A 24164-nucleotide genomic window follows, 5' to 3' on the forward strand; every position below is an offset into this window, starting at 1 on the left:
CCCCGTGCATTTCCACCCTCCATTTTCCCCCTCCACCTATTTTTTATTTCTCAAAATTGACCTTCTTTGACTCCTCTTTTTTATTTTTTTTTTGCTCTCTCTTTTTTCATTTTTTTCATTTTTTTTTTAAATTGAATGAACAAGCTCCCTCTCTCGGGCTGTCATTCTCGTTTCCCAGTCACTAAGCCGAGCTGCGTTAGCTTTCCTGGGCCGCCCAATCCATTCAATCGCAGAGCTCCCCCCGACCCTTTTTTCTCCTCCTCCCCCCTACCTCGGACCTTGACTCTTGAATCTTTATCCTCTCTGGTCTTGCCTATGGCCTGCGAGCTAGTTTCTACTACTTCCTAGCTGGTTACAGTAGTGGCTGCATTCTTCTGCTCCCTATTACTCATTCTTAAATACTATCGCTAGCCTATCTACCTATCTGCATTCTTATTTCCTTTTTTTTTACTTTTTTTTTCTTACTACTCAACCTACTCCATACCTGCTCTTAACTCAATCTTATCCTCTTTCTCCCTTCCCACCCCCTCTTTCTCCCTCTTTATCGCCGTTCCCCCTCCATTCAGCTAGCAGACTGTTGTCCCATTTCTATCTACTGATTCCCTCCTCGGAGCATGAATCGCGAGCTCGAGCTTGTATTTTTGAATTGATCTCCGCTTCGAACGCTATCCTTTTTTTTTCGGCTCTCCACGCACAGTTCTGTGTGCTTGCTTGCTAGCTGACTTGGCCCCTCCGGATCAACCCCGCCGCCAGAACGGATTCATGCAGACCATGCCGCCCCGGGCATCTCTGACTAGCTCTTTCTCTGTCACCGACGCCAACAATGAGGTCGTCTGTCCTTTGAAGAATAACGATGGTTCCAATTGTCGGAAAAGATGTCTGGGTGTGAGTGTCTTGACCTCTCCTTCTCGTTGTGGCCTCGACCACTACTCTTCGGGCGCCCCACTTTATGCAAGGTTGGCCTTTCGTTGCAGCAGTCGGCGATAGTTCCAACGATTGATCGAACACGAGGGGTGGTCCTGAAGCTCCTGCTTCTTTTTTTCTTCTCTGTCAGATTCATTGTTTTGATGCTCGCATCTAATCAACATGCTGCCGTTTAGGAGAAGCGTTATCGCTCCATGCAGGAGCACATCCGTCGGGCCCATCCGAACCACTACATTCCGAAGCTCCCGGCCACCGAGGAGAGCTTTATCTTGATGGTCACTACCCCTCCAGATCAACGAGCTCACCTCTCGCCTCCGAATTCTACGCCCACTCGTCGACGCAATGGTTCGTTTTCTTTCTTTTTTTTTTTTTTTTTTTTTTTTCCGCTCTCAATCATTTATTCTGACGGTTGACAGACGTGGCAGACCGGGACATCTATGTGGCGGACGCCGGCTCCCCCGCGACCCCGCGCGGTATTGACGAAACCCACCCCGCCGCTGCCACTGCGGCCGTGGCCCTTGCTCAGCTACACCATAACCGTTTGGCGTCTGACTGGGATACAGACATGGTATGTGTTATAATGGATACAAGTGTTTTCAGTTTCAGCCTCGTTCAAAAAATTTAAAATTATTTTTATCAAAAAATGAGGTTGAGGGGAAACGGACATGGGAGCAGATAAACTGACCGGTCGCTTCAGGAGACTCATTCGGACAACGATATCGGTCGAGACCGCATGAGAACCTCAATCGAACTCCCCTCGCTCAGGGATCATCTGAAACAGGAATCGCTGCCTCCGTTTGCGCCCACTCGCCCGAGAGAACTCCTTCCGTCGATCCTGAACCATTCCCCGCCTGGTCGCTCTTCAACATTGCCTCCTATTCAACGAAGGGACAAGCTGCCGCGTCCTCGCAAATCGTCAATCACCGGTGCCAGGAAACCCAAACATGAACGGACCAGATCGAAGGAATTTCCCCGGCGTCCTAGCTTGGGAGATCGGAAAGCGCTATCGGCTGAGCCGCAGACTGCAGCGTGGGCCCAGGGCAAACGCTGGGAGGATTTGATCGAAGCGGCCACCTCCGCTACCGAGGCGGATGATGAACGGACCTCTGAGGTGAGTTACGGATGTTTTTAGGAATGGATAGAAAACAGACGATGTTTTTTTGATCCCATTACGAGAGCTAACTTTGAGTTTACTTTAGATTGGTCGATCCCCTACCATTCCTCCGTTGATCTCCCACATCACATCCGGACATTTGAATCATAAGCATCGCTCATCGCTGCCGCCTGCATTCCAAGGTCTACCACCCCCAACATCATCGCACCGGCCGTTCCCGCCCCATTCATACGCGGCATCTCCGTTACACAAGTCCTTGACACCACCGCCCTACGACAGCACCCGCAGCCGGGACAGTGATCTGGAGCCCTTCCCTTCCATCGAATCGTCCCTCGACTCGGCGTCAACCACGTCTGGTAGAAACTTTGGATTCTCTCATTTGCCTCCCTCGGTGAACTCGGATTCCAGCCCGGTGTTAAACATGTTCCCAGCTTCGGCATCACAACGCCAGCACCATCGCTTCTCGAACCCGACACCAGCGTCATTCCGAAACAAGGAGATCCAGATCTACTGTGCCAGCTGCAAGCGGTCCTGGCCGCTGAACGAGTGCTTCGCCTGCACCGAGTGCATCTGCGGAGTGTGCCGCGAATGTGTGGTGACCTTCATCAGCAGCCCTCCAACGTCATTCAGAAATGTGACGTCGAGTCCCGGCAGTGCCATGTCCCACGGTCCTACCAGTTATCCAGGTTCCCGAGGATGCCCACGATGTCGAACGGTGGGTGGCAAATGGAAATCATTCCAGCTTGACTTCAGAGCTTGATTTCAGGGGAAGTTTCTTCCCCATCGGACCAACATGGCCCGGAGCAAGAGTAATCCCATTACTCCTCATTCCGAATGCTCCTTTTCGTTATGTTTTTCTCGACTTTATGTTTTATTTCACGGCAGTTACGACTAATGGCTTGAGGGACCACGGTTTACTCAAAATTATGTTTTCAAATGACACGACCTCAAATACAAGGCACACGGATCTCATCAACATAGCCAATCGTGCGTGGTCACGCTCGTTTTGTCCATATCTTGTTCCCTTTCTTTCTGTCTAAGCCCCTCCTCGCCATGACTCTTGGTCACTGTCAAGAGGGTAGACCTAGCTAGGTGCAAATGTTCACTCTACCCTACCCGCCACAACGAAATGGTATGAAAAAGCTGGGCTTTTTTGGTTGTTGTTTTATGTTTATGTTCACGTTTATGTTCATGTTCTTCGTCAACTTTTTTCTTTACTTCTTTTCTTCTTGTCTCGACATTTTTTTGTCTTGTCTTTCAACTGCACCTTTTTGGCCCCGGTCAATCTGCTTGCATCATCTGACTGTATAATCTCGCTGGGCGGTTTATATACATTGTTGTACGGAGTGGCATTTTTTTCCTGTTATGCTGTTATGTTGTCATGACCTTCTGGTTGATGAGTTGGTAGAGTTGGATTGTTCGTTGTGGGTACGCTCAATACCAATTTTAGAATATATGTTTTGGAATTTATCTTTTACTATCTATCTACTACCAAACCAGGACTTATCGTGCTGGTGCTGGTTGAATCATAGTCATCGACCTTACTGCTGGGCACATGTCTACACTTTTTTGTCGTTGTTTTATAGGGGAGGGGTGATAGGAAGAACATAAACGTAACTAGTTGGTCAATTTCATTGCTGGGTTCAGCATAGGTATAACCAATTGAGGATATTCGAATAATAACCCATTCAGCATTTCTACCACCCCTAGCTGTGTTATCGGTGTCGACAGTCCCGGTATCTTGTAATCCCGGGTGTCAATCCTCGGGATATATATACCGCCATAAGGAATAACTCATTCAACAAACACACTTTTCTCAATTTAATATTACGAACTAGTTGTTCTTGCAATGGGATATTTTATCTCGAGAATGGAGATTTAGTAGTACACTATATATACCCGAGAGATCCGAATGATACAATGCAGCCGACCTAATTATTCTGAATGTCTTCGGGATATAAGATCAAGACATGGAATAGAGCTACGAGTGCGTAGAGAATATTTCGGGAAGAGAAGTTCACAGACTCAAGGAAGGGGCCACAATACGGTTTAGTCAAGAAAGGTTCAGAAGAGTAACTGGAGAAAGAGAGAAACTGGATGGTATCCTTCCAGCAGCTACACAACGAAATCTACACCGGCACTACCAAATACGAAAGCAGACTACCAACAGCCTCACTACAGAGCCGCGCCATCCACATGCACATTTTGATACATAGAAAATAAAACTTGATTGTAGAAACTGTAATAGCTAAAGCCAATCCTTCCGCAAGACTCCCCATCTCCCCGTATGGTTCGATGTCGGATGTCGTTACACAGAAAACCCCCGAAAAACCTGATCGACAGATAGTTAGCCCATTGTCCATGTGTAAAGCATGGTGTGTGGTAAAAATTGTCAAGGCAAATTGTTCTCAGACACGATATACTGGCAAGTAGCAGACCAACCGGGAATGGAAGGTCCGAAATACCTCGTCATGGACGATTCGGAAATGTTAAGAAGTAAAAAAGGGTTTATCATCTTTGAACAGGGGGGTGTATGGTGAAGGTAACGGTTGAAAAGGAAGAGGAACGAACCTTGTCATGGGGAGCTCTGGCAGGTGAGCTGATCGGTTAGTTGATTGTGGTCTGATCATCATTTTGATCGAGCATCGGCCAGATTGACCAGAAGATGCGGCTATGGGATTGCGCAGGAGCTGCACGAGGTGGTGTTCCTCATCTCACTGCGAGATGCAGGAGGATTTGACGAATTGTTGAGTGGGAGGAGAAGAAGTGGAAGAAAGCAGGAAGGGGAGAGAGAAAAAAAGAAAAAAATAGACGGCCACAGGCAAAAATATTTCTCCGGATCGCCGACCGATCTCACGTGAGGGCTACCCCATCCGGCCTAGCGGCTCGCATGATTCGCGGCGTTGCGGGCAGAGCGATGGAAGAAAAGCCTCAGGACCGCCGGCTGATCTTCCTCTCGTCTCCGATCTTCTCGTCTGTTCTGCTTTCCTGTTCCATAATCAATCCCATTTCTTCGCCCAGTCCTCGCAGTTCTAAGGTATCTCCCTCCCTTCCTGTCCTCTCTTCCTCCCTCTTCCCCCCCTCCTCCTTGTTCGTTCTCTTCCCCCACACCCTCTTCCCTAAAGTCGCTTCACATCGTCGGGCGGTGTGCTTGTACTCCCATCGGGTCTTCCAGCGTTCTTCCTTCGTCAACCGATTGAACTGGCGATCGCGAAGAGGTGCCGTCTCTCTTTTTTCGTTGGCCCCTAAAGCCCCTCCACAACTCCGTCGTCTCCCCTAAACCCGTTCCCATTTCCCAATTCCCACTCTCTCTGCCCGGCCTCCGTGTCTTCCCTTTTCCCACCCAATCTTACTCAACCTTTTTTTCCCTTTTTTCCTTTTTCTTTTTTTCTTTTCTTTCTTTTTTTTTTTTTTTTTCTTCGGCCAGCCTCCCCGACCGACCACTTACCCTCATTGAGTCTTCTAGGAGATCGAACGATCTGGCGGGCAGCCCGCGATTCAGTCGGATTCGATCGATGCTCCTGCGCCCGTGACGTCCAGGACGATACCGACGCAGGTTCAGTCGCCCGTCCACCACGTCTTGGCCTCCGCTCCGACACTAAAAGCGGCCCTGTTGTGCCTCCACGTCAAGCGCGCTTTTCGAGTCCCGACGTTCGCCCTCGTCCTGCGCTGTCACTTGTCGATAATCTCTACATATTCACCTGCATCGCTGTCCATCCTTTTTTAACTCTAATAAAATCCAATCCCTCTCTTCTTTACCTTCATCTTCACCCTCCGGTCGCGTTCTTTTTCTTTTCTCGCCATATCGGTCGCGTCTCCTCTTTCCCTCCAACCCCCCCTTATCCCGACCGTTAGGAGTCCCGCTATCGGCGACGAGGTAGTACAGCGATGATGATGGCGCAGCCGTTTCCTGCCCATCAAGGCATCCCGCAACATCATGGCCTTCCTCCGGGTCATCCGCTGGCCGCTGTTCAACACCCGAATGCCCATCCCGGGGCAGGAATGGTTCAACAAGTTCACCCCGGAGTGTCGGCGTCGGGCGGACCTCAAGTCACCCAGGGCGGACCGGTGATGGGCGGGATGCCTCCTGGTGCAGGAACGACTGCCCCTGGAGGTCCGGTTCAGGCCCATGCACTTTCTCATTTGGGACCTGCTCAGGCCCATCTGTTCCAACAGCCGCATTTTGCTCAAAATTGTAAGTTGTCTCGCTCGCCCGCGTTGCCTCTCCCGCACCTCCAAAACAGCGGTCACCTTTTCCGCCCGCCACGCCACGCCAATGAACTAACGCCTTGTTGTCTCTAGTTGCCAACAACCCTCAACTTTTGCAGCAGCACCAGCATCAGCAGCAACAAATCATTAGACAGCGAATGATGTATCAACAGCAGCAGCAACAGCAGCAGCAGCAGCAACAGCAACAGCAACAACAACAGCAACAGCAACAGCAGCATGGCGGACTTCCGGTTTCGTTACCTAACGGCACCCAGGGCATCAACGCCGCCCAATTCGCCGCTATGCAAGCCAATCAGGGGATGCGACCGGTGAATTTGCAGATGCAACTCCAGCAAATGCCTCATGGACAGCCGCAGAACATTCCCCAGCAACATATCTTTGCGATGCAACAGGCCCAGCAGGCACAACAGGCCCAGCAGGCCCAGCAGCAGGCGCATCAAGCGCAGCAGGCCCAGCAGCCCAATGCCGCCGGACAGCCGGGACAGCATACCCCTCAGCAGCGGGCATCGGCTCAACCCCAGCCTGTACACGATGCGCAAAGCGTCACTCCCCAGCCGCAACCCGGCCCGCCGCCTCACCAGGGTAGTAGCACGCCCCAGTCGCAGCCGCCGCAGCTGCCGGCTTCTCAGCCGCCCCCTCAGCAACCCGTCGCTCCTCAGCCTCAACCCACCCCCAACCCGCCACCTCAGCAATTGCCTCAGTCCCAGCAACCGGGTCCGCAACCCCAGCAGCCGCAACCCCCTCAATCGCAGCCGCAACCGCAGCCAGGTCAACCGGGCCCGCAGGGCCAACAGCCCGGTCAACAGCCCCAGCAGCCGATGACGGCCCAGGAGGCCCAACTCAAGGCTCAGCAACAACAGCAGCAGCAGAACAATGCCGCCATGATGATGCAGCAGCGCATAGGCATGAAGGGCGCCACGATCCTATGTCTCAGCAATTTCGCCGAACACCTGAGCAATTTCACTGTATGTTCACTTTCACAATGAGGAAGGAGGGTTCATTGCGACCGACCGGATGCTAACCTATTCGCAGAGCCGCGGCGAGGCCTTTGATCTGCCCTACTGGAACTCCTTCGTGGAGCGATTTTATTCGCCCAACGGTGTCCTCCGCCAAGGCGTGTACAACACGCAGTCTGGCTCGAAGCAGTTCGAGATTGCGACGCCAGCTCTCGCGCGCTACTATCTGACGCAATTCACCAGCGGCATTCGACAAATTCAAATGGTTGTCGAAGCCGCTCGGGAGAGGGACTCGCCTAATGGAGGCCACATCGTAGAGAGCACCAAAACGTCGTTTATCTATTGGTTCGCAAATGGCGCCCAAGTAAGTTTGAAATTTGCACCAGCTTGCGCGATGTTCATTGTTGGTTAACAAAACTCAGCTTTTCACCAACGGGACACTGAGAGCCCACTTCGATATGAGCAACAAGATCGAAATGCTTGACATTGTGGTCATGAACCACACCGAGTATCTTCCTCGGAGTCAGTTGCAGCCGTTAGAATCGCCCGATCTGAAGCAGAGCCCCAAGGTCTCTAAAAACATGGGCAAGCGCGGTCAGGCCAAGCAGCCTCCGCAACCCCAAATCCAGCTGCCCGAGTCGGTGGTAACGCCAGATGGTGTTCCTACTGCTGTGATGAGCTTCCTCGAGGTAACCATTCCTTTCTCATGGTTTGTGGAATAGGACCTAACGAGAACCAGGTGGCCGAGACGATTTCGGCAATGCAAATGCTTTTCCAGTTCTCTCAGCAAAACCCGCAACTTTCTCCCCCCGATGCGCTGCGCAATTTGGTCAACACGTTGCAGATGCAGAATCCGAACCCCGGGTTCATGCCCAGCCCTATGAACCCTGCCATGCAGCAGGTGCAAAACCCGCGGGCACCCAGCATGGGCGGACCCAATCAGTTTGCCTCTCCGGCCATGGCTCACCTGGGACTGCCCGCCAACCAAGGATCCCCTCACCTGACTGGCTCGGCTCAGCCCAGCCCGGCGCAAAGCCATCTGGCCAGGCCGCCAGGGATGGTGCCTCCCGGTCAGATGCAGCCCAACGTCGGCCAAGGTAACAGCGCCAGCGCCAGTCCCAACGTTAACAACAAACGGCGGCGTGCCAGCACCGTGAAGATGGAGAACGACGACGGTGGTGCCCCCGAAGTGAACGGCGCTCCCGGCGCGGGCCCGAAAACCGTCAAGGCCAGTCCTCGAGTCGGGGGGAAGAGACAAAAGGGGACCAGCTAATCCGAGCCCCCATTCTTAACCTTAATATTTCTTTTTCACCACGATGCATCTTTCTTCTTTCTTTTTCAGTATTAAGAGGCGGGGAACTGGCGTATCTTTGGAAGATCATGCGAGGGGTTTCTCCATTCTCTCTTCTTTGTTGCTGATTCCAATTGGTACTTAGCATTATTGTTTCCCATTTCTTTGCTGGTTCATGGTGTCCATTGCGTTGGTTGGGGTGGTGCCGGATTAGACCCTACGAAGCTGGACGGCTTGTTGCCTGTGGGCTGTCAACTTGTCGTCCGCATGGTCGGTCCGACCACGATCGTCTCGCGTTGCAGTTTGGCTTTATTCGGAGTCCTTATGCCACGGTTTTTCCTTTACGCCCTCTTGTTGAGTCGTTGCGCTCGATTTCCAATAGCGAATACCGGTTTTTCCTTGCCGATTCTGGTGCGCTGTCTATTTTATTGATATCCATGTTCTACCATTGGCGACTGCTACGTTTTTGGCGTTGGATTCTTTGCTTTGCGTCTTCTGTGGAAATATACTGTTCTTATGCTCTATGTCACATGCCGAATGGAAGATTGATACGAGATGCTGATCTGTAGATTTCACTATAACTAGAACCAACACGATCTTAACTATATCACTAGAACCAAGACTATCTCTCTTATCGTGACACTTCCGTTCATGTCACCGTGGATCCCCGCCCCTCCAATCAGATGCCGCCGTCGGCAGTCTCCGTGAGCTCGGCGGAGAAGGTTTGCCGATACTTATTTATCTGCTCTCCGCCCCGCCATCCCTCATCTATTCTTATTCTGAACCCCCTCATCGTCTTCCCATCTTCCTAGACCAGCAATCCATATCACCACACCTCACCAAAATGGCCCACTCCCACTCCCACTCCCATGATGACGACATCAGTCACTCGCACGATGACTTCGGCGGCCACGGCCACTCGCACGAGATCCTCGATGGTCCCGGCTCGTATATCAACCGCGAGATGCCCCTCATCGAGGGCCGCGACTGGAAAGACCGTGCTTTTACCATTGGTATTGGAGGGTATTTCTTCACTTCCGGAGGGGAGAATTGATAACATAGCCCAAGCTAACCTACCTGGTCCTATCCGATAGCCCCGTTGGATCCGGAAAGACAGCCCTCATGCTGGCCTTGTGTCATGCGCTGCGCGACGAGTATAACATTGCCGCTGTGACGAACGATATCTTTACCCGGTTCGCTTTCCCCCCACCCTCCCTACCAGAACGAATCCCATACGGACCCTAAATACTAACCAACCCTTCGAAAAAACAGCGAAGACGCCGAATTCCTCACCCGCCACCGCGCCCTAGCTCCCTCCCGGATCCGCGCCATCGAAACAGGAGGCTGCCCCCACGCCGCCGTCCGCGAAGACATATCCGCAAACCTCCTCGCCCTACAAACCCTCCAAAAGCAATTCTCGACCGACCTCCTCCTCATCGAATCCGGCGGCGACAACCTAGCCGCAAACTACTCCCGCGAACTAGCCGACTTCATCATCTACGTAATCGACGTGGCCGGGGGCGATAAAGTGCCCCGAAAGGGCGGACCGGGCATCACGGGCTCTGACCTGCTGGTAGTCAACAAGTGCGATTTGGCAGAGATTATAGGCGCCGATTTATCTGTGATGGAGCGCGACGCGGCGAAGATGAGAGAGGGCGGGCCGACGGTGTTCGCGGAGGTGAAGAATGGGAAGGGGATGAGGCATATTGTGGATTTGATTCTTAGTGCGTGGAAGGGGAGCGGGGCGTATGAGGAGAGTTTGGGACGGTGGAAGAATGGAGCGGCGAGGGGGTCGGGGAGCGTGGATGAGTAGATTTGATCTGATATAATATCGTAGGTGTGGATCTTATGTTGGATAACTATGGATATATGATTTCTGAAGGCGGTGCTCTGAGTAGGTATAGAAAGAAGGAGTATGAAAATTGTATATATGGACGAGAAAGTGTTGCTTGTACTGCTCAGTCTCAAGGATCCATTCGTATGACTCTTTCAGCAATCTGTCTTTTCCCCCTCCAATTCGTCCACATCGTACTGCGGATCGACCGTCTTGAGCTCTTGAAGACATTCCGCGTCCTTGTCTTCTTTCCGGGCTTCTATTTGCGATTTGTAGAAGTCTCGCAAAGTCATGTTTATCTCGCGAAGCTCCTGTTGCAGTTTGTTTCCATATTCCACAAGCTCAGTGAGTGCACTCTTCGAATGTTCCTTGCAATGCTGATTCGAATACTGCAAGACAACGCTTTCAGCATTCGTAACCTGGTTCAGTTCACCATCCCAGTCATCCCATTTGCCGATTTCGCGAAGAAATGTTAATCCTTGATTTCGGTAGTACGAGCAGACGCTCTTCATCTGGTACAGCAACAATTTCTTGAACAGCGCAATGATTGCCTGTCTTATTTGTCCTACGACGCTGTCGAATGATTGTTTCCCAACCGTAAGGCCGTCTTTACTCAGGAGATGATCGGACAGCGTGCAATACCACTCCATCCTTGAGCAAACTTAGGCGATTCCGTCACGATGAGGTGCTGTTGCTTCAGACGGATTATTTAAGATCTATAGTGATATTAATCATGTCAATGGATCGGAATGGGATGAATTGGAATGGGATGGATCTTACTTCTAAGCCTAAGCAAACACCTATAATGTGATCGACTCCTGCACGGCCACGATCCCCCCAGGCTTTACCACGCGCCGCATTTCCTTGAACGCCTGGACTGGATCGGCGATATGCTGCAGAACCTGGTGCGCATGGACAACATCGAAGCTGTTTCCGGGGAACAGCAGATCGTATATATCGCCGATGTGAAACCGGACATTGGTCAAGCCTGCGGAGCTGGCGAGCGATCGTGCTCCATCCAGTGGATCAGACACGTATTCTACACCCACGACATGTCCGCGGGGAACTTTTCGCGCCAGATCGATGGTGATAGAGCCTGGACCGCAACCAACATCAAGGATGGTCATGGTCGGCTGGAGATGAGAAAGAAGATAAGGTGCCGAATTACTGACATCGCGCCAGGAGTGTGTCTGTAGGACCGACTGGGAGTGGTCGTTCGTGTAGGCCTGAGACATCTTGCGGGATAGACTGAAATGCTAATAGTTTGAGAAGTTGGGGATGTATGTAGAAGGCGGAAGATATAGGCTGACCTAGTAGGCTCAACTCCGAATACTTCGGGGGCTCAACTCCGGAGGCGGCGAGATTCGCCATTTCGCCGAACTTTGAACAATTTATCGAAAAGGATAATAACCGGGGTCTCTATTTGTACTTCTGTGCCAGAGATTTTCTTTGGCCGCTTGAATGTTACCTTTGCTGTTGCCCGATTCGTGAGGCTACGTCGCATAGTAGAGAAGGAGTAAAGTATGTACTATACAAGGTTGATAATATTGCCCATGTCTAACTTTTAGCTGTATCCCAGTACAAAGTCCCGACGAACGCCGTAAATGCAGGTTTTCAGAGTCGTGAATAGAGTGTATGAGTGTTAATATGGATCGGGTATCGAAAGGCTCCTATCGTCTTGCAGACTGACGAAGCACACGAAAAGCGAATATCAAAGGAAAGTAGCGCACCAAGATCGAAGCAATTACATCTCCTTCTTGGCGAACCGTCCCAAAGCAGGTCCCAGCTCCTCTCGCTCGTTCTGCAGTCGGTTCTTCGCGCGCGACGCGTGCTCCTTGCGCAGCATCTCCGCCTTGACGCGTTTGTCGTCGATGACGTTGCGTCGGCCCTTCTTGCGCATGTACTTGCGCAGGGCGCTGTTGCGACCGCGACCGCGGTTCTTGAGCTTCTCCATGGGATCCTCGGGGCGGCGGTCGAGATCGCGCTCTTCCCGGTTCTTCTGGTCGCTGATCGTGTCCAGCTTTCCGACGATGTTGGGGTCCAGCGAGATCATGTCGGGCTTCAGCTTGTGCAGCAGACCCTTCACTTCGGCTTCCTGGCGCTGGCGCGTGTTTTCGTAGGGGTTGGCCTCGAGGGCGTCGAAGTTAGGTTCACCAGCGCCGGGCACCAGGATGCTGGCGAATCCCTTGTCGTGCGTCACACCCAGCACATCCTCGAACGGGCACCAGCGCATGTTCTCGATGCGTTGGCCGTCGCCGCCCCAGGACATATACGGGCTCTGCACCTTGCCTTGGTCGGCCACGGCGGCGTCGAACAAGCCGCGCCACACGCTGACCTGCGTGCCCCAGCCGACGGCCGTGAGGTTGCGGTCACTGATGGCGACTGAGGCGCCCGGCTGGTAGCAGGAGTAGGAGTGGACCTCGCGGAACATCCGAATATCCCACACGTTCATCTTGAGATCCTGGCCCGTCGACACCATGTACCGGCCTTGTCGGTCAATGGCCATTGAGCGCACCGGGCCGCGGTGGACCAGCGCCTTCACCAGCGCCGTCTGCGAGTTGGGCGACCATAGCGTCACGTTTCCGTTCTGATGACCGACATGCAGGATGGCGTTCCAGGGGTTCTGGCAGAGAGAAGTAGGAGCGCCCATGCGGGTGGGCAATTCGGCCACCATCTGGCCGGTGGAGGTATCGGTGTACTTGAGGTGACCACTCATTTGCTAGAAAGAAATCGTTAGATCATCCGGGGCAACATCTAGCCATGGAGGTGAAATGATTACCGTGCTCGCGAGAAGGAAGTGGTAGGGCAGAAATTCCAGATTAATCGGTTCCAAATGCTTGCTGAGACAGTGCAGTTCCGCTCCGGTGTGGTCGTAGATATAGAGATATTTCTTCTGCGCGACCGCAAAATATTGGTTATTATGCAACCAGCGAGCGTCACGAACCGTTTCCCCAAGCTGGAGCTCACATCCCAATCTCCCCGACCGCCAGTCCATCGTCGCAACATGACCCTTGCGACCCGCCAGCAGCAACTCCCGTCCATTCCTTGTGTAGTCGGCACGATACGGGCCTAGGTCTTCCAGCTTCAACTCGAATCCCTTCTTGGCCGTCTCGATTCCCACGCTGTCGCGGATCTCATCCTGACGGACCTTGTATGTCTTTTCCAGCTCGCCTTCGGGCTCGAGGAATCCGGCTTCGTGCTCCAACAGGATCTCCGCATCCTTCGATCGCAGGGCCGCCGCCTTGTACTTGGCCTCAACAGCTTTGAGGTTGTCGCGTAGCTTCTTGTCCTTCACGCTGTGGGTATGGATGGCTTTGCCTCGTCCGTAGGTCTTTCGTGCTTCCGCCAGTCTCTTGCTTTCTTTGCGCTGGGTCGGCGCAACGGCCTTTGAGGGATTGTCGGCCATCGCCGTGAGGATAGGGAGGATAGAACGTATGGACTGAATAGAGATAGGTCGCGACGATACGAAAGTTGTTGAATTTGAATTAATTGTCGCGTCAAGCCAGACGGAAGAACTGAGGGAACTGAAGAAGTTGCAGCAGTCGATCCGGAGATGTTTTTTCTAGCGGGTCCTCACGCCAAGCCTTTTTTTTTTTTCTGCCCGCATTTTTTTTGGAATTTTAATTATTTTTCGCTTGTCCACCAACAACTTCTTTTTTCCCTCCATTTGATTTCCTTCCGCCTTCAAGTTGGCTTCGTTCACGCCGATCTCGACATTAGGTTCTCTTGTGCTTCCTGATTTCTCTCGGATATTTTCCATCTTCATCAAATTTCGCCAAATTCTTCACCCTGGCCTCTCTTCCCTTTCGTTTCAAAGGGTCCGACGGTGCCAACATGGCGCCCACCCAGACGGTGCATCACCACCGCTCCACCACTAAAAAAGCCAACAAGTCCTACAAGACTCGTCATGCCTCCAAGAGTTCCTTGAAGGAACAAGACAAGGGTGCGTTATGATAACACACTTCCATAAAAATTCGCATCTTCAATAATTCAACGGAATTGCTAAACCTCCGCAGGCAAAGTCGAGCGGGGCACGCGAAAGACCCCTCACCAACAACTCATGACGAAGCTCGATCGGAGGAACCAAGCCCGTCAGAAGCAGCAGCTGAAGCACCAGGAGAAGGCCCAGGCCACCAGTATCTTCTCCGGTCAGCACGGTGCTCCTCGCCATATCGCCGTCGTCCCTCTCTCCGTCGATATCGATGTCGCAGCCATCATCCGGTCCCTGAACGAGAGCGTTGATGTCTCGAGCGAGTTCTCTACCGATGCGCCCTCTCGCGTCCGTATCGACCGCTTCCGACAGACCCTGCAGTATATTCCCGCCAAGTACGATCTTATGAACGCTTTGGATGTGTGTCGCATGGCGGATTTCGTCATCTTGGCGGTGTCGGCGCACAAGGAGGTCGAGGAAGAGGGAGAGTTGCTGCTCAGGTCCATTGAGGGACAGGGAATCTCGAATGTGATCTCGATGGTCCAGGTAGGCTCACCTTCCGGATGCAATTATCTTCGAGGTTTATCACTAACAAATGTGGTCAGGGCCTCGATCAAATCAACCCCGCGAAGAAACGCCCTCAGGTTGCCGCTTCGCTCAAATCTTTCATGAACCATTTCTTCCCTACCGTCGATAAAGTGCTCTCCGTCGACTCAAGACAGGAGTGCTCGAACGCTATCCGATCATTGTGTACCGCGACCCCCAAGGGCATTCGTTGGCGTGACGAGCGCAGCTGGATGCTCGTTGAGAATGTCACTTGGCCCGAGGCTAACTCGGAGACTGTGGATGATGTGGTGCTGACGGGTGTCGTGCGCGGCAAGGGCCTCAAGGCGGATCGTCTGGTTCATGTCCCCGGCTGGGGTGACTTGCAGATCGACTCGATCACTGCGGCGCCGTTGGTTACGGGCCGAGGAAAGCGCGACGATGCCATGAATGTCGACGAGAATGATACTACACAGGTGCTGGATACTCCTACGGGTGACCGGGACGATCTGGAAGTTGTGGCGCCGGAGGAGATTGAAATGGAAGACGATGACATGTCCATGGCCGAGACCGAGCGCAAGGGTGTTCTCCTCGATGACCACCACTACTTCTCCGATGATGAGTCTCACATCCCCACCAAGCCGAAGAAGCTACCGAAGGGAACATCCGAATACCAGTCCGCGTGGTATCTGGAAGATGTCGACTACTCTGGATCCGACATGGAGGATGAGGAAGAGGATGAGACCATGGAGATGGACACCGCTGGTGCCCCCGAAGACGGCGTCTTTCCGGACAAGGAGGATGCCATGACCGAAGCCGGAGGTACCGAGTATCCTCAATCAGAGATGTTCGTCGACCGGCCACTGGAGGACGAAACGGACCAACTCGAAGAATACCGCGCGAGCCGCCGGAAGGAGGCCAGCGACGACCTCGAATTCCCCGATGAAATCGAATTGCACCCCAACGTGCTGGCCCGAGAGCGGTTGGCCCGATTCCGGGGATTGAAGAGCTTGAAGACGAGTCTCTGGGAGACGTCGGAAGATCGCCCCCACGAGCCAGAGGACTGGCGTCGACTCCTCCAGATCCAGGACTACAAGGGATCGAAGAACCGGACGATCGCAGAGGCCCTGGTCGGTGGTGTCAACCCCGGTATCCGCGTGGATGTTCACCTGCGCGCCGTTCCCATCTCTCTCCGCAACAAGCCTCAGCCCTTATCTCTCTTCTCGCTGCTGCGACACGAGCACAAGCACACCGTCGTCAACGTCAACATGACCCTGAACACCAGCGTCGAGGAACCCCTGAAGGCCAAGGAGGAGCTGATCGTCCAGTGCGGACCTCGTCGTCTGGTCGTCAGCCCCATCTTCTCTTCCAACGACAACACTCCCAACAATGTGCACAAGTTCGACCGCTACCTCCACCCGGGCCGCAGCGCCATCGCCAGCTGGATCGGTCCTCTTACCTGGGGCGCCGTGCCGATTCTGGTCTTCAAGAACCAGACCGTCCAAGACCCGGAGGTGCTCGACGCCAACGACAACCAACCTGATGTTACCCGCCTGGAACTCATCGGCTCCGGCACCGTTGTCGCCCCCGATCAATCTCGCGTCATCGCCAAGCGAGCCATTCTCACCGGTCACCCCTTCAAGATCCACAAGAAGGTCGTCACGGTGCGGTACATGTTCTTCAACTCCGAGGATATCGCCTGGTTCAAGGCCCTGCAGCTCTGGACCAAGCGTGGCCGTAGCGGTTTCATCAAGGAAGGCCTTGGTACCCACGGCTACTTCAAGGCTACCTTCGACGCCAAGATCAACCCCCAGGATACCATCGGTATCAGCCTGTACAAGCGAGTCTTCCCTCGGAAGGCTCGTGCCTTGGAGGAGGTTGTCAACTGAGTCAGTCCGTCTTGTCTGTCATCTTCTTTATTTTCTGCATGTACCGGCTGCATAAGAATATGACATCATGGAAGGGTCTAGTTTCAGACGACAGAAAAAGAGGAAGAGGCGACGATATGATACCACCCAAAAAACATCTTCTGCATGAATTGATGAGCTCTTAACGTCTTGAAAGCGAAATACTTACCACCTATTGAGTATTCCATGGCTTTCTGACGAATATTTCCCCGAAAAAGCATTTGTGATTGGTTATATAGACATCAATGAGTAGAACAAGTTATTTAATGAGTTACGATTTTTCTTTCCGGGTCTTGCTGTTTGCCCTTGGACTTCAGGTGTCATGATTTGTTGTGGTTACGTAGTAGGTAGGTATGTGCAGGAACCAATTTTCAATATCAGTAGACGGTTATATGGCATAGCTCAGCTCAGCTCAGACTAATGATCATGACAGCATCTAACATCATGTGCAACCAAAGCTAAACAGAAGAGAGACGCGGAGGACATTTCGAGTTTATAGCACGATGAACGACACTCAGAGGTAAGAAAAGGAGACGAAAAGGTAAGAGCAGGTAGAACGCAAGAAGGGGAAAACCAAACACGCAAATCTGGGAATCTAAGAGAAATCCTCGCCCGCTTCCTCGATACTGTTCTTGATCCGCAGCAGAAGGGTGGTCTTCCACTTATCCAGCTTGCTGAGCTGGTCGAACTGGAACAGCTTGTCGGCAAAGGATTCTTGGTCGCCGGCCTCGACGGCCTGCGTGAGGTCCACGAGTAGCTGGTGTTCTCTCGTCGAGGCGAATGTGTTGTCGATGTCACGGTAGCTTTCGAGGGCGCGGTTCGTGGCGACCAGGTCCTGGTTTGGAAAATTAGTGTACTGGTTTGTGAGTGACGATATCCCGGGAAATAGAACATACATTCGAAGCCAGGTGGCAGATACCAGCCTTGAGGAAGTAGTCCTTGACGGACCACTTCATCAGGTTGTTGCTGATCGACGAGCGGCCGATACGTTCGTAGTGCTGGATAGCCTTGTAGTAGTCGCCTTCGAGGGCGGCCAGATCAGCCGCCTTGAGGAAATGTTTGTTCGCCAGACTAATCAGGGGAGATGTCAGCATCTAACACTGTTCCAGAAATGTCGTAAAACGTACGCCTCGGCATTGTCACTCTCAAACCACTCCGCCGTCTTCTCATAGGCTTCTAGAGCCTTCTTGGTATCACCTAGTTCCACCTCATACACCTCGGCCAGGTACTGCTGCTGCGTGGCCGCGCGCCGCAGGTTACCCTTTAATACGTAGTGTTGGATCGCAGAGGAAAGCACCCGCGTGGCATCTTCGGGGTCCGATTTCCGGTAGACCTTGAAGGCTTCGGTCAGCGAGTTTGCGGCGTCGTCGGGCTCGTTCAGGTTCTGGCTTTGGATAGAGGCGGCCTTTTCGAACGCAAGACCAGCTTCCTTGTCTAACAAAAAGAAACAAGACAAACAAATTATTAGCGACCGAAATTCTATCCTCAAGAAGCGGAGAACGTGACAAGGAGGGGCTTACTCTGCTTCTGCACCCGGAAAGCATTCGCAGCCTGAGTGTAGAGATCTGCTGCATTCTCGTACTTCTCCGTGCGACCGCCGAAAAAGCTGAAGCCGCCAGTTGCACCGCTCAATGCTTTATCGGCCTAGAGGGTATTCCATACGTCGTTAGCGATCGTCGTTGCTTTTTGACGTAGCGGGGCGGGGATGAATGGCATCATAGCCTATCACTCACGCGCTGCAGGAGAACTCGAGGATCTTGAGCCATGGTGGATAGACTATGTCGACCCCAGCAGGCTAATAAGATGAAAGCACTAGAAGTCAGCTTAAAATAAGAGGAGGATAGTAGACTGGAGGAGAGGAAGAGAAGTGATTCAGATGGAGACGGCGCCGGAGCGATGGCCGCCTGTTCGCGAAGGCGGTGGGCGCCCGTTTTCCATCATCGTCTTCCGCCCGGCTTTTTCGTCCACCTTTCTCTGGCGTCGCTGTCATTGTCTTTCGCTTGGTTTTGCGATTCTGGGATCATTGTTTCTCAAATACTGCTTTTTTTACTGGATCTGCCTACTTAGCTGCTCTTCGAGCAATTCCCGCCCTTTTACTTCCAGAATGTCACTTTTACGCACTGCTCCGTCGCGACTTTCGAGACCCTTTCAGCGACATGCTCTGCGACGCATAAATTACATAAAGGCTCGATTCTACTCCTCTAAGCCCGAAGAGACCGATATCGATTCTATCCTTGCGAAACCGTCCTGGTCCGTCCGCTCGTTACTCCCCGACGAAACCACCAAACCGTCTTCTCCGTCCGTCACCCCGGCACAACTGCGACATCTGCTTCGACTCTCTGCTCTGCCTCAACCAGCTAATCAGGAAGAAGAAGCTAAAATGCTCGAGACTCTCGAATCTCAAATCCATTTCGTCAAGGAGATCCAGAGCGTTGACGCGTCGGGCGTTGAACCTCTCCAGAGTATCCGAGACGAAAGCCCCGAGGCAATCCAAGAAACGACCATTAGACTCGATCAGCTCCGAGAAGCCTTTGCCCAGGAACGTGTCGTTGGCAGGAACAAGAGAATCCAACGTATCGAGTCGGAGAGGAATGAGCGCCCAGACGGAGATGCTTGGGATGGAGATGCGCTGCGGTATGCGTCGAGAACCAAGGGAAAGTTCTTCGTTGTTGAGACCGGCAATGGCAATTGAACGGATAACCGAATCGTCTAAGGGCCATGGAGCACAGAGATAGCCACGGCCCCCAATGTGATACGTGATGCAGGAATCGGCCTTGTGTGCCTTCCCAAAACCACAAACACTTGGCAAACCCTCCTGGATGAGTCATCAGATGATCTCATCGCCTTAAGAAGGCGTCAACGTTGATTCTCCTCCGTCGACATTCCGCAAACAACCCCATTCGACTGTACGACAGCTCCGACCGACCCAACTCTCCTTTCGTACTCCTGTCATTGTCACTGCCCCTGATATCGCCTTCATGTGGAAAAACATCAAGGAATTTAAAGATAAACATGTCAGCAAATTTGGGTCGGAATCGTCTTCGGCCCCTCAGAAAAATGACCAAGACTTGACCACGATCCTGGATCGCTCCCAACGCGCCGACCTGACGGTGCTGGTCGCCGAAATCACCCAGTCCATGCGCCATGTAATTGAACAGAATTACCATAACCACACGTCCGAGCCCGATCAGTTCCCCCCGGAGACAGAAACCGAAAACCGCCCGCGTTCTTCGTTCGATAGCCTTGATGAACGTTCAAATAGCGAAAACAAGCCGGCTTTTGTAAAGCTTACCGCCAACGACTTGAGGGATGAGGCTAGTACATTGACCAATTTTGATGATTGGAGAGACACGGTGCTTCTCCGTATCGGTGAAGTGGTCAATCGAGAAGATGAACGCCATGAGGGAGAAGAGAGTTTGGAGCGCTCGGAAGTACCACAAGAATCTCAGCCACGGCTTGATGAAGACGAGAGATCGATCCAAAAATTACAGCAGGTTTATCCTCCGGTGCAAACACCTCTTGCACGTCTCGACAAGGCCAAGAAGCTGCTTATTCTCCATTCACTACTTCTTCTCATGCTTAGCCTGGAGCATTACAACGCGCGATCGCGTGTATTGATGTTATATGTCACCTCAAGTTTGAATCTGGATGTCAAAATTCTGAACGGCGACGAGGTCACAGTCGCGCGGGGTTTGCTTGACACGGCTCTTCAACTGTCAGGCAGTGGGGACGGACAGGGCCAAAGGGAGAAGGGAGATTCTGCTAGAAAGTGGAAGGTCGGCATTGCCTCGGTCACAGGAGCTGTGCTGATTGGAGTTACTGGCGGACTTGCTGCCCCGTTGGTTGCCGCAGGCCTGGGCACTGTCCTCGGAGGACTCGGACTCGGTGCTACAGCCGCTGCAGGCTATCTGGGAGCTCTTGCAGGTAGCGGCGTCATTGTCGGTGGCCTCTTTGGAGCCTACGGCGGCCGAATGACTGGACGTATGGTGGATAAGTATGCGCGTGAGGTAGACGACTTTGCATTCTTACCGATTCGAGGATCGCGGCACAGATCAGAGGACGAAAAAGAAGCCGCTCAAGAGGACCATCGACTTAGAGTTACCATCGCCGTCACAGGCTGGGTAACTGAGGAAGAGAATTTCGTGGTTCCTTGGCGTGTCATCGGTACTGACTCCGAAGTCTTTGGCCTGCGATGGGAGATGGAGCCATTGATGAACCTCGGAAACGCAATGGATCTATTGGTCACCAGTGCTGCGTTTGCTGCCGGTGGACAGGTCCTGAAGAAAACGGTTTTCGCCTCGCTTTTGAGTGCAGTGGCTTTGCCCCTCGGTCTGCTCAAGGCGACTAAAGTGGCCGACAATCCTTTCAGCGTTGCCAAGGTGCGGTCTGAGAAGGCTGGCGAGGTCCTTGCGGATGCTTTGATCAGCAAAGTGCAAGGCGAGCGCTCGGTCACTCTTATCGGATATTCTCTAGGCTCTCGGGTAATTTTCTCCTGCCTTCAGACTCTGGCAAAGCGACGCGCATACGGCTTAGTAGAGTCCGTGGTCCTCATGGGATCCGCCACCCCATCCAACACCGAGCACTGGCGTCGCATGCGCAGCGTCGTGAGCGGCCGCATTGTGAATGTCTACTCAGAAAACGACACTGTGCTTGCCCTCCTCTACCGAACCAGCAGCTTCCAAAAGGGCGTTGCAGGCTTGCAGCCCGTCCACGGCGTTCCCGGTGTCGAAAACCTTGACGTCAGCGATATCATCAGTGGCCATCTCCGCTACCAATTCATGGTCGGACACATCCTGCGCCGCGTCGGACTAGAGAGCATTGACAAGCGTGAAGTGATACGCGAGGAGGTAGCACTGGAAGAGAAGGATCGACGACAGGAGCAAGAACGCATCCGGAACAAGCGTCGGGCAGGCATGGACGATAACGCAGACGAGGATTCGGCTCGTCGGGCGCTGGAAACCGACCAAGGCGCGGAAGAGGACGCACGGCTTCAGCGCCAGATGCAAGCCAGGACCAATGAACAATTGCCTCCGAAACCGCCGCGTCCTACCAACCCGGAGCTGGAGCAACGGCCTAAGCTCCCTCTGCGACCTCATGTTCCGCGTCGTCCCGTCCCTGATAGTTCCCAGGAAGGGCTTTAGATTTGTTTGTCCTGTCACGGGAGTGGTTCAACGTGCAACATAATTTAGGAGACGTCAAGAAAAAGGGATGGACTTACGAGGATAGATCGAATTAGATACAATTGAACCATCTGCTCTATCAATGAGCTTCCTCCATCAGCCACCTCAATCCTCCATGAAACCCTCATTCCCCAGATTCGTCATTCTGTAGAGGAACCATATAACAGAGACGCCTCCAGTTCACCCTCTCGCGGAAATCTAGACCATCGCGACCCACAATAGTAGCACAGGCATCACACCGCTAGATATTCCGAGGTTTATCCTTGCGTTGTCTCAATCTCTATCCCTGTCAATCAGGAGCTGTCATACTAGACCATGCTCGTGTACTTTATTTCAAGTGAAACAAACCCCTTTCCCAAATTTTTTAAATCAGTCATTTAATCAATCATCACGCGTGAATCCCCGGAGACGAGTGCGTCATGCACCGTGATTTGCCAGTTCCCTGTGCGATGCTGGAATGCCTAAGACATTCTGTCGAACATTTTGCTCACCCCTCAGTAACACCGGAAAATATCTGTTCTTCCTGTATAACTGTCTCCTTGATCGTACCAACAAGTCGATAGTTATATCTTAGGTACTCTCTGCACTTGATCAATTGCCAAAGTCGGGATCTTGTATTTAAGAATTAACAACGGCGAATCGAAAGTCCATCTCGGGAATATATAGCTACTCGTACAAAGAGGACTGACAGGGCAACTCGCCAGCTATTTTGATATCCGTATGCAGATGCAGGGATGTGAATTAATGAATCAAATACCTAAGATGATCACCAACATGGTCGTCGATAAAGAAGATGTCTGCCCTGGTGTTGCATACAGAATGGGAATGAATGCCCATGACTTGGCGGATTAGCTGCCTTAGGCACTAAGGTATCAACAATGATGACCACTCACAGTTAACTACCGCTCTCTAGTTAGTCACAGAACATGAAGCCCAAGAAAACATTAACAAATCATTAAGAAACAATAGTTACCAAGAGCCCATAGATTGCTACTCCGTAGATTAATCAAGAGCTCCTAAGACATAGGCCGTACGTTGGTCGTAGTCTATAAACCAAGCGTCCGGCCCGGAAATCCCGAGATTGACTAACTATATAAAATGAAACCAAAGCACAAAAGCGCATTGACCAGTTCAATATAAACACCGAACTATCAAGTCACTTAGTGCTAAATAGTTGATAGATAGAAAGCTGGTGGGTTTTAGTTCACATCGGAAATTATGTCACTTAGATGGAGTCCCGTCGGTCAGATGGAATAGGGAAAGCTTGGTTGGGTTGTAAATTGAGACTGAAGATAGAATGTTGATCGGTTCAGGGGGGGGGGGGGTCTTGATATACAGAGTAAGTATTTGATATTTCAATGATCAGACTGATTTTATGGCGAAGAGCCAACGTAATCTTTCGATGGAAAACTTGATATCCAGATAATACTTCCGTGATGCAGATGTGCAGTCTGCAGCGATCACGGGAGATAATCATCGTCATCGTTGTTCATGTGAGAATGGAGTGATCAACGAATGAATATCAATGTCTGTTTTACCCACTAGAGAATGATGGGGCCACACCGTTGGATCATTGTAATATAATTTGCGCATCATCATCTACAGTCTTCAGTCTAGAGTATACAGGGAGGTGCAAACACAGTGGCGAACTGAACGAGGATGAACTTCTCCGAAGGATCAAAAACCTACATGTCCTGAAACGCAACAACCCATGGCTTTGGTATTCCGCGTGGGCGTGGACTCGGGAATCCATCTTAAGCAGCATTTCATCCCATGGTCTGGCTCAGTTCGGGTCGGCATCGACACGAGGCGATTTTAGACTTCGGGCGGCACAGTCCGAAATCCGAGGGTTGGAATTTCAGAAAGACCCGGAGAAGGGGAAGCTCTGGGACACGGGGCAAAGGATTTGGAACCCGAGGCAGGGTGAGTTAATACCAAATTAAACACCGACAGGAATGACGTGCAGCGAGTTAAAGAGTAGAACTCGATTAGGAAAATTCGAAGGGGGCCAAATCTATATTTGACAGCGGTCTCGTATAGAGTGGACACTGTAGAGCAGAAGGGGCAAATGTAGGTTTCAGTGAACCAATGGAAGAGCGAATGCTCGACGTCAGGCTTACTGGATAGAGGAATTACTCCTTCGGGAAGGTCAATAATAGGCAGCAGGTCCAGGCCATCCAAATGATTGGAAATCGAAACGCCTTGAACCGACGGCATGGATCCGGCTAAGAAAGGCGACGCCGGGCTCCAGTGA

At 52.2% G+C, this 24164-nt stretch overlaps 9 protein-coding genes across 9 annotated transcripts; 6 read left to right on the forward strand and 3 right to left on the reverse strand.

Annotated features, from left to right (window-relative positions):
• Positions 1-771: 771 nt before the first annotated feature.
• On the forward strand, positions 772-2798 carry rfeD (putative transcription factor RfeD; the record flags this gene model as incomplete). The annotated part of the gene is made up of 5 exons (XM_053100603.1): positions 772-885; positions 1101-1269; positions 1341-1492; positions 1622-2035; positions 2124-2798. The coding sequence occupies 5 exons, from the start codon at positions 772-774 to the stop codon at positions 2796-2798; spliced, it is 1524 nt and encodes a 507-aa protein (XP_052955761.1).
• A 3131-nt stretch (positions 2799-5929) lies between these two features.
• KD926_007725 (LIM domain-binding protein) lies at positions 5930-8497 on the forward strand (the record flags this gene model as incomplete). Its single annotated transcript, XM_053100604.1, has 5 exons — positions 5930-6233; positions 6341-7233; positions 7301-7588; positions 7647-7913; positions 7964-8497. 5 exons carry the CDS (start codon positions 5930-5932, stop codon positions 8495-8497), a joined length of 2286 nt encoding a protein of 761 aa, XP_052955762.1.
• An 862-nt stretch (positions 8498-9359) lies between these two features.
• On the forward strand, positions 9360-10328 carry KD926_007726 (urease accessory protein UreG; the record flags this gene model as incomplete). Its single annotated transcript, XM_053100605.1, has 3 exons — positions 9360-9538; positions 9610-9708; positions 9788-10328. 3 exons carry the CDS (start codon positions 9360-9362, stop codon positions 10326-10328), a joined length of 819 nt encoding a protein of 272 aa, XP_052955763.1.
• A 176-nt stretch (positions 10329-10504) lies between these two features.
• On the reverse strand, positions 10505-11584 carry KD926_007727 (methyltransferase-UbiE family protein; the record flags this gene model as incomplete). The annotated part of the gene is made up of 2 exons (XM_053100606.1): positions 10505-11000; positions 11166-11584. The coding sequence occupies 2 exons, from the start codon at positions 11582-11584 to the stop codon at positions 10505-10507; spliced, it is 915 nt and encodes a 304-aa protein (XP_052955764.1).
• A 509-nt stretch (positions 11585-12093) lies between these two features.
• On the reverse strand, positions 12094-13755 carry KD926_007728 (BING4CT-domain-containing protein; the record flags this gene model as incomplete). The annotated part of the gene is made up of 2 exons (XM_053100607.1): positions 12094-13068; positions 13129-13755. 2 exons carry the CDS (start codon positions 13753-13755, stop codon positions 12094-12096), a joined length of 1602 nt encoding a protein of 533 aa, XP_052955765.1.
• Positions 13756-14183: 428 nt separating this feature from the next.
• KD926_007729 (small subunit rRNA maturation protein TSR1) lies at positions 14184-16712 on the forward strand (the record flags this gene model as incomplete). The annotated part of the gene is made up of 3 exons (XM_053100608.1): positions 14184-14292; positions 14366-14826; positions 14886-16712. 3 exons carry the CDS (start codon positions 14184-14186, stop codon positions 16710-16712), a joined length of 2397 nt encoding a protein of 798 aa, XP_052955766.1.
• A 613-nt stretch (positions 16713-17325) lies between these two features.
• sec17 (alpha-soluble NSF attachment protein SEC17) lies at positions 17326-18496 on the reverse strand (the record flags this gene model as incomplete). The annotated part of the gene is made up of 5 exons (XM_053100609.1): positions 17326-17565; positions 17627-17801; positions 17858-18164; positions 18251-18374; positions 18464-18496. 5 exons carry the CDS (start codon positions 18494-18496, stop codon positions 17326-17328), a joined length of 879 nt encoding a protein of 292 aa, XP_052955767.1.
• Positions 18497-18834: 338 nt separating this feature from the next.
• On the forward strand, positions 18835-19422 carry KD926_007731 (uncharacterized protein; the record flags this gene model as incomplete). The annotated part of the gene is made up of 1 exon (XM_053100611.1): positions 18835-19422. One exon carries the CDS (start codon positions 18835-18837, stop codon positions 19420-19422), a length of 588 nt encoding a protein of 195 aa, XP_052955768.1.
• A 286-nt stretch (positions 19423-19708) lies between these two features.
• KD926_007732 (DUF726 domain protein) lies at positions 19709-21871 on the forward strand (the record flags this gene model as incomplete). Its single annotated transcript, XM_053100612.1, has 1 exon — positions 19709-21871. The coding sequence occupies one exon, from the start codon at positions 19709-19711 to the stop codon at positions 21869-21871; it is 2163 nt and encodes a 720-aa protein (XP_052955769.1).
• Positions 21872-24164: the final 2293 nt, after the last annotated feature.

This window comes from Aspergillus affinis (genome assembly GCF_023601865.1).
Source record: "Aspergillus affinis strain CMG 70 chromosome Unknown NODE_47_length_219368_cov_88_841667, whole genome shotgun sequence".
NCBI lineage: Eukaryota > Fungi > Ascomycota > Eurotiomycetes > Eurotiales > Aspergillaceae > Aspergillus > Aspergillus affinis.